The sequence below is a fragment of the Melanerpes formicivorus genome, unplaced genomic scaffold, assembly GCF_026170545.1.
Source record: "Melanerpes formicivorus ecotype bairdi unplaced genomic scaffold, bMelFor1.0.p_v2 SCAF_2, whole genome shotgun sequence".
NCBI lineage: Eukaryota > Metazoa > Chordata > Aves > Piciformes > Picidae > Melanerpes > Melanerpes formicivorus.
In genome coordinates this window covers 16,037,561-16,046,669 of record NW_027142354.1, presented here as the reverse complement: position 1 = coordinate 16,046,669, position 9,109 = coordinate 16,037,561, and the positions used below count along the sequence as shown (strand labels likewise).

The following is a 9,109-nucleotide window of genomic DNA, read 5'->3' as shown; positions in this document are numbered from 1 at the left end:
TTGAATGGATACCCCTGCATATCTCAACCATTTCCCCAAGCAGCCTTGTTTCAGTGTTTGACAACCTATTTTGTGAAGAAATTTTTCCTAATATCCAATGTAAAGATCCCCTGGCACAACCTGATGCCATTTCTTCTTATCATATCACTTCTTACCTGGGAGATCAACAACCACCTTGCTACAACTTCCTTTCAGGTAGTTTTAGAGAATGATAAGGTCTCCCCTCAGCCTCCTTTTCTCCAGTTGCCTCAGCTGCTCCTCATAAGACTTGCTCTTTAGACTCTTTACCAAGTTTGTTGCTCTTTCCCAGACTCTTTCCAGCACCTCATTGTCTTTCTTGGGGAGGCGGGAGGGGGGCAAAAGTGAACACAGGTACAGCCTCTTCAGTATTAATTCCTTAGTCCTGCTAGCCACACTATTTCTGATACAACTCAGAATGCTGCTGGCCCTCTTGGGTACCTTGGCACACTGCTGGTTCATATTCAGCTGTCTGTCACCCAAAACCTTGTTTCTTTTCCACTAGGCAGCTCGGCAGACATTCTTCCTTAAGCCTGCAGCATAGAGCTGTTGTAATGCAAGGGCGGGAACTGATGCTTGGGTCATGAATGTCAATTTTGACCATTAACACTGAAGCTGGCTGACAAGGACCCGAGGATCAGAAAAAGACAAAAGATAAGGCAAGAGGAAAGAAACATCTGTGATAATTTGTAGCAGCCCCATTATATCTTGGGCAAAGTTTTGGTGGAAATAATCTGACATTTCCAGCACTGTTTCAGGCAAATTGCCTCTTATTCATAGTTTCATAATTTCATAGTTTCATTCAGGGTTGGAAGGGACCACAAGGATCACCTAGTTCCAACCCCCCTGCCATGGGCAGGGACACCCCACACTAGATCAGGCTGGACAGAGCCTCATCCAGCCTGCTCTTAAACACCCCCAGGGACGGGGCCTCAACCACCTCCCTGGACAACCCATTCCAGGGTCTCACCACTCACATTCAGAATTCTGTTAGTGAAAAATATGTCATGATGCTCCTCTCCAGCTGTGATTACTGAAGAAACAATGTAGTCCAATTCCTCCTCCTTGTCTGGAGATAACTAGGAATCTTCCTCAAAACTCAAAATTATGCATGAAAAGTAATTTCTACCAGAAGCAAACAATAAAGCAGTTCCCACCTCCCCCCCCCCCCTTCTGTGTACACATTGTTAGGCCTACTAGAGAATGGAGAGTTCCCCCTAGTAAGCACCAAACTTTAAGAGGTAAATGAAAATTCTAATTCAAGATGTATCATACTCTGCAACACCAGTGGATATCTGTGCTAAATTTCTCAAAATCAATGTACAAAGGAGCAGTCCTGTCCAGTCACATTAAGGTATCTGTACTCTTCTAGACAGAGGAATTTCAATAGACAGATGAAAACCTTATAACAGTTGCTTGTAGTATTTATGTGCTCGGCCCATGGCCTAACAGACTCAACGTAGTTGCACACATATCAAGTCCCTGACCATTGCCTTTTCCACATCTCTCAAATAACACTGGGAGATACCAATATCCAGTACTTACAGGTTGTTACTTCCATACAAACACCATTCTCCTGGCCTGCAGGACTGGTTGATAAAATGGCCTAATTACCAGAATAATGTATATATAGTATGGAAAGCGTCTACCTTTCATTCTCAGATCTTGAACATATCCAGAAGTACATATCCATATCAACAAGATGTAGGTAATTAAAAGTTCTTGATTTAACTCAGCCAGCCTCTTGTCTCAAGTTTAAGTTAGGAGATAAGGTTTGCCACATAAAAAGTGACAAGACAGAGGTCTTGCTCAACTGTTTCTAACGCTGCTGTCACAAATGAAAAATTAACATATGGAGGAAAAGCTGCCATGCATTATAGAACTGCAATTCAAGGAGCAGAACCTACAATGCTGCCTTCCCAGCCTGTTATCTAGTTAACAGGAAGGAAAAAAAATCATCCCAGACATTTCCAGAAAATGATCAGTCCTTTTGTTGAAAGCTTGTCTTTCTTTGCTAGGAGATCACAAACCAGGGAGTTAGTTCTGCAATAAGTTCAGCCAACAGAAAATTCTCCATTGAACGTATTGGTTCTAGGAAATACTGGCAACTACTGTCAAGAGCCTTTAGGTAAGCTGCAGGAACATAGCATGCAAATGGATTCAGTATGCTTTACAGAAAACCACATTCCCTTTTTGTTAAATCAACAGTTTTAAGAAGCACATACTAGAAGACTTGAGAGCTGAGCACAAAAAGGAATCTTTTATGATAATAAGGAAGAACAGATTCACCAAACAAGTTAAGAATAGTAATTTATTTTTACATTTACAAGACACACAGGAATAATATTTAAAGCAGTATTTACAAATATATACAAATATTAAAAATTTATCTTATGATTTTGAAAAAAGTGGCAGTTTTTTTAGCAGTATAGCCATGATACAGTACTTTTTTTCAAGTTGGAAAGACTATCCCCTCAATTCAAGGAAAACATGAAGTTTCTGAATTCAGAGATCAAGGAATGGGAAGATCAAGAACAGTTCAAAATTCACATAAGACAAAACAAAGATAATGGTATTTTGAACTTTCACGTCATAAAATTATGGCAAAGCCTTGGGAAAAAGTAGTAATAAAACCTGGACTCATCATTTTACATTAAAAGGGACTTCACTTGCCTCGCTGAACATTCTTACCATAAATTCATTGATTTTTGAAGAATAGTAAAAATATAAATAAAACACAACTGAAGTTTCCCCCTCCAGGCATTCAAGAATTGCTAGGGCTACACGTGGAAGGTAACTTGTCAAAACTGTTTTGGGTTTGTTCATTGTCATGGGGTGTTTTGAAGACTGAAACACAGTAGAAGAATTACCAGGACAAGAATGAGAATGTTATTAGAATTCATTCAAAATTTGCTTTTAAATATATAAATTTAAAAATATTTTCTAATGGATATTTGTGACAATTCCTAGGAACTCCAACACACCTAAATAGTACAGAGGAATAATAAAATTAATCTTTAAAAAAATAGAATAGCAGAAAGCACTTCCACATTTGATTTTCTTTGTGGATAGTTTTGTATCTTAAAACCCCCCACATTCAAGGGTATATATTGGGATGGCTGGATCATAATCGGCGTAGATTCTTTTTGCTTCTTTTAGTCCCAGGAAGTGGTCCCAGCTTAGAGTTCGGTTTCACTGGTTTGCTACTCATACAGTCACTGGAGTTGTGGTAGTTGCACAAGCACTTTGTGCAGAAGTCAAATCCACAACTTTCACGATTGCACGTTGCCCTTTGCAGATAGGAGTCATACTTTGCAGGTGAGCCACACTGATGGCAGATTTTAAGGCTTTCAGTATTTTTCAAGGTCTTGGCAGCCTGTTGGAAAAAAGCATATAAAGAAAATAGTGAGGAGGGTAAATACACATATGAAACATTCTCTGATGTATCTAAGTGCCACAAAACATCTTATAATTTCTCGTACTCCAAACAGATATTACAAATTTAGCCTAATTCTGGGTGTATCAAATTCAGATGTAGACTCGACAAGTCTAACTGCAGATACTTTGGACTGGAAGAAAAGTAGTCAATTTAAAATTCCTTACATTTTAAATTGAAGAAGACAGGCTAAATAGAAAGCAGTAAGAAAACCAGCCCTCTTGAATCATCCAAACTTCATCCAAGGATGGTTATTTAGTTAACTTTAATAATAGTTCAAGTTTATTTTCTTTTGATTCAAATCATTAGCATTTTTGAGAAGTGAGCCATGTGTCCAGAAGTCTCAGAAATACACTTTACAAGCTGATTGTGCGCTACATAACATGTAAGAAACTGAAGGTGAGAGGAAATCAGTTACCTCAGAGAACTCCATGAGCCTGCTGTGATTCTTGGATGCTTTGGATCTGGTGCCTTTTTTGTTCAAGTTGACAGGTGGGATTGCTTTCTGAATGGAAGCTAAAGCAGCTCGGTAGAGGACAAACTCCCTTGTTGCAGTGTTCTCTGATGTCTCAGTGGCATTCTAGTGAAAATAAAAACAAGAATAAAATTTGAGAAGAGACTTATCTGACAGACCCCTATATCAGGCCACCAAAACCAACTACATTCTGTTACATAATGCAACTTACTTGTATCATGTTAACACATCATAATTATGTAAGCAAGGCATGTAACCAAACCATCACAATGCTTTAAAGCACAAAGAAATATCCCAAATTCTTTATGGTGAACAGAGATGCTTGCAGTTTTCCTTGAGAAGTAAACTCCTCCCACCAGTTTTCTAAGTTTGCAGTTCAAACTTAAAAATTGTAAAGCCAGGGAGCAAATCAAACTTTGAGATGAATATTCAGTGGTGTCCAACTGTTTCATCACCTCAGCAGACTAGCAATACAAAATACTACATAAAATCCATGCTAGTGGTCAGCCTTATTCTGTGGCAGATCCTAAGCCTTGTTTCACTGTCTTCTCTCAAAAAAGAAAAACACTCTTAAGTGTTTTACAAGAATCTTGCCTTAGCACAATGCTGTTGGGGTTGGATCTTTATTCTTTTTTTCACAATACAAATAGGCATTAGGAATAGCTTGCAATGCAAAAAGCTTTTCAGTTTTCTGTAAGCAACACATTGCACTTCAGAATTGCTAGAAAGCATAAGGAGAGAAATATGAGTGTCACAGTCATTTGAGCCATTTCTCTCAGTCTCTCTCCCTTCTGGATCAGTGGGGACACTGAAGCAAGAAAGCATCTGCTGAGAGCCTCCAAGCCTTGACCAGCAGGCAGTGCTGTAACTGATCCTTTCCTTCCTGCCTTCCTCTGTAACACAGGACATGAAAATTCTTAAGATATTCATGTCTCCTTGGGTAATCTTTACAGGCAACTTTCCTTGGGCTCCAAAGAGTGATGTGACTAGCAATACTTGAACAGGATATCTTAAATTAAGATGCTAGAGTGACATTTTCAATCTGAGAAACTTTTCTGAAATCTCTTAAGATTGGGAAGAGTCCTAAAATGGCAAAAAGACATGGCTGGTTTAGACTTGCAATACCAAACCGAAGCAGAGACTTACAGAATAGCTTTTCACAGCTTTACTATACTTTTGGAAAATCCGTTTATCTTCTTGCAGAATCTTCTGCCATGTTGTGCTGACTTTGGCAAAGCTGCAATGACAATAAAAACATATCAGTTACCTCCTAGGAAAGGGAAAAACTGTTTATTTCATAGTGTGAATATCTAATGCAATCTTTTTCTTTCATGTGTAGTATGAAATTATGTTCACAGTCCTGATAGTTAATTGCCTTCCAAGGAAACATTAACACTTTGTGTTTTAGTATATCAATACATGATGTTAACCAGTGATTAAATGTCACAGGCCCCATATCTAGAACATTCTTAAGACACCTGATTAGTGTTCTTTTAACTTTCCTAATAAAATGAGATCAAAATACTTACTTTATTAAATCCATCTCACCAAGATGCCTTAAAATATTTGCTAGTACATGCTTCAGGTTCTTTTGGAAGAGTTCAGCAAGAATGTCTATTCTGTCTAGTCCCATTTTCTTTCCAATTAGATTACAAAGTTCAACCTTTCCTCTGAAAACAATTTTTTCTACTGCAGCCCAAGACTTCAGATTTTTTTTACCACTTTTTTTCAAAGTTGAGCAAATCATCTCTTCATAATGGATTACTGGCAACAAAGTCTTTTTTGAAAACTGAATTTGGTTTTGGTTCTTCACAAGACATTGCTTTGGTGTGCCACAGATATTCCCAGCCAAAGGTATACTATCATCATGTTCTACTGTATCAGCATATTGATTGCTTAACATAGAGGAATAACCACTGTCCTCATTAAATTTACTGTGTTCCAGGGCCTCCATTTCATAGATACCTTCATCCAGTCTCTGGTTTATTTGTTTGTTTTCTTTGTTATGTACAGGTCTTCTTTCATCCTCAGGATCTAGAATTCCTTTGGCTACATGGTATGAGTCACTAGGGAGTACTTTCTGATGCTCTTCAGTGCAGCTTTTACAAAAGCCTTTCTCATAATTCAAGTGGCAGGATTCTTCCAGTCTTGTGTTCTCCATAGCAGACTTCAGTGGTGCACAATCAGCATGAAGAGATGCACAATGAAAACTGCATTTCATTTTGAAAGAGTTGTTTAAATTTGATTTCATTATTTTGTTTCTATCCTGCAAGAAACAAGAATAGTATTACAACACAGCATAAACTGTATCACAAATTCTTCTTCCTATAAAGAACTGATTATGCCTTCCTTCAGAATCATGAATTTTAAGCTTCTTAACTCATTTTCACAGAATCACAATGGTTGGAAAGGACCTCTAAGACCACCATGTTTCTAGCATCTAAAATACAGACAACTAGTGGAAAGATTTGAACGACCACATAGGAAATCTATATAAATTCTTCTTGAAACTAGACCTTTATGGTGCATATAGGTGGAGCAAGAATACTGACTTTGTCACCATTCCACCAGTACAGATTACGTTTAGCACATCAATACCTCCAATTCCTACCTTAAATGCAACTACATACTCAGAACACTTAGAGCCTCTGAAAAGGACATCAGTGGCAGAGTTACATGAGTGACTGTAGGCCCACGCAGGGGTACAGCTAGTCCACAGCAGCCAGAAGCTTACACCCAAGGCCAGAGGCAATGCTGCTGATGCAGCCAGGTATCTGGCATTTTTAAAAGAGGAGGAAGCCAAGTGGCACAGAAAAAGCTTGAGTGCCCACATGTCTGTGTAAATTACAATTAGAACTAGCACTGCTTAAACAAAGTGAAATAAGGCTACTTATAAGCATGATTTTAAGAAGGTGGGAGGTCAACAGATATTGTCGGGAAGTCGAGCTTTTCTTACCCCGTTTCTTTCCCCTCCCCCCCGAAGTGTGGTGCTATCTATATTAACAACGGCGGGGGGGATGGGCGAGGACTGAAGGGGAGAAGGAAGCCATCACTGCCGTGTTATATTTAAGGGGAAAATAACGTTCAACAGTTCGTAAGAAAACAAGGTCCCCCACGTGAGTAGGTATTTCAAAGGATTTAAGCACATCTAGGAGTTTTGGAAAAATTAGAAAAATGTGTTTCTTGAACGTCTCAGAGCAGAAGCCCCTTCTTCGTCCATACATTTGGTGGAAGAAAGGAGCAAATATGCTTATGGCTTTGTACAGTATGAGCTGAGAGAGCTACAATCTCCTGGCTAAGCCTCCTTCTTTCCTTCCCCCTTCGCCACGCGCGCCGCGAGCGAGCGAAGGAGCTTTAGGGATGAAATCCTGCAGATCTGGAAAATGTCCCCACGCCGTATTTAGGGGCTCCAGGGCCAGCTCCGACCTCCTGGAGCAGTGGGCTCAACCGGGGGGGCCCAAAACACTGTCAAGCTGCTCCTGCTCCGCGCTCAAGATGGCCCAGGTCGGAGACCGGCAGACCAGCTCTCACGCCTGCCGTGCCCCATGGCCTCAGGAAACTCTTTCTGTGCCTTTGGGGGTCTCCGCTTCCACCCACGTTGAAAGATGCCCCCAAAAATGGTGGCGCCGAGACGGCCGGGAGAGCTCTGGGGGGATGCCTGGCGTGGCCCTACGGGCGGGAGATTATGCGGCACCTCCCCACTAGCCGCAGCCCGCCGGCGGGAGCAGTACTACCCACCGCGGCTCAGGCCCGACCCCCACTAATGTGCAGCGGGGCGCGCCCCACACGCCGTTCGGTGGCGGGACCCGGGCGTTTCGCGGCTGCCTATGCGCCGCCGTCCACTTCCATCCCATCCCGCCGGCGGTATAACCGCGGGAGGAGGCTGGGGAGAGCGGCGGAGCCCCCATCCGCACTTCTCCTGCATCCTCTCAGAGCTCCACAAACACATAAAATCCCTACACTTACATATACCGGTCCCCACCACGCCGGCTACAGAGCCCTCTCTTACAGCATTCCATTGCCCTGAAATAACTCTACTACAGAGCCCTCACCACAGCATCCCACAGCCACAAATCGCTCCTACCCCTGAGTCTTCATCGCAGCGCCCCGCTGCCCCAAATCGGGTTTGCCACAGGGCCCCTGCGATCCGCACGCACTCACCTACAGGGCAGCTCCGCTGCGGCCGCCGGCAGTGAATGCGCGGCAGCCCTCGCTGGGTACTTTTAAAAACTTTGAATTTGGTATCCAAATCCCTGTCGGCCAATCGAAAGTCGCCGACAGGGGCGGCTCAGCCAATAGGAAGTGAGCATAAGGCGGGGACCAATCCTCGGTGCCCTAGGCGGAGCCAAGTCAGCTCATATTTTCCCTCTTCGGCCAGTGAAGAAATAGACTAGTGGTGGAGAGGTGGCGCGCGCGCGCTCCTTGTGGGGCGGGGCTCGGGAACAAGAGCTTGGGGCAGCGCGCGGCAGGGCTGGCAGCGTCTCCCGCCTGGCGGCTTGCCCGCCTCTTCCTCCCGCCCTCCGGCAGCTGGGCGGCCTCACGGCGTTCTCCTGAACTAACCACTGGCATCTGTGCTATGGGGGTGACGTGACACGCACCTGAGTATCGCCTGGCGCCTAGTTTACATTTGCATCAATGGCTGTGCCTGGGACGTCTCACACCCTGATCATCCTCCGCAGGAGAAGGATCTAAATCTGGCGGTGGATCGTACACCTGGGCTTCTCCTTGTGGAAAAACTGTATTTTAAAGTGCAATCGATGTTAGTAGTAGTTGGCAGTGTGAGGACTTCTCCTGGGAGCTGAGCAGCCAAGGGGGCTTGGATGGAGGGATCCCACAGCTGCTGCAAATACCCGCTCACAGCTCAGGGTGGGCTGCGTTTGTAATCACAGAATATATCCGCTCCAAACTTCAACCCAGCACTGAAGGGTCAACACTAAACTGTGTCCTTAAGCCCCAGGTCCACACATGGCTTAAAAACCTCTGGGGACAGTGACTCCACCACTTCACCCAGGGGCAGGCCACTCCAAAGTTTGATAACCTTTTCTGTGCAAAAGTATTTCCTAATATCCATCCTGAACGTCTCCTCTAGTGCAGCTTGAACCATTTCCCCTAGTCCCACCACTTGCCACCAAGGACAAAAAGAGCTGTCCCACTCCTTGCTCCAACCTCCTTTCAGGTAG

At 43.1% G+C, this 9,109-nt stretch overlaps 1 protein-coding gene across 1 annotated transcript; it reads right to left on the bottom strand.

Annotated features, from left to right (window-relative positions):
• Window positions 1–2,349: 2,349 nt before the first annotated feature.
• Window positions 2,350–8,182, bottom strand: FBXO5 (F-box protein 5). Its single transcript, XM_068147449.1, has 5 exons — window positions 8,091–8,182; window positions 5,459–6,195; window positions 5,076–5,166; window positions 3,873–4,034; window positions 2,350–3,394 (listed from the first exon to the last, which is right to left on the bottom strand). Exons 2-5 carry the CDS (start codon window positions 6,178–6,180, stop codon window positions 3,143–3,145), a joined length of 1,227 nt encoding a protein of 408 aa, XP_068003550.1. The 5' UTR covers window positions 6,181–6,195; window positions 8,091–8,182; the 3' UTR covers window positions 2,350–3,142.
• Window positions 8,183–9,109: the final 927 nt, after the last annotated feature.

Excerpts from the sequence above, each read along its gene's own strand:
- FBXO5 (XM_068147449.1), bottom strand. The coding sequence starts at position 6,180 with ATGAAATCAAATTTAAACAACTCTTTCAAAATGAAATGCAGTTTTCAT. Across the intron at positions 5,167-5,458 it reads GGTGAGATGGATTTAATAAA|CTTTGCCAAAGTCAGCACAA; the intron begins GTAAGTATTTTG and ends TTGTCATTGCAG. Across the intron at positions 3,395-3,872 it reads GGCTCATGGAGTTCTCTGAG|GCTGCCAAGACCTTGAAAAA; the intron begins GTAACTGATTTC and ends TTTTTCCAACAG.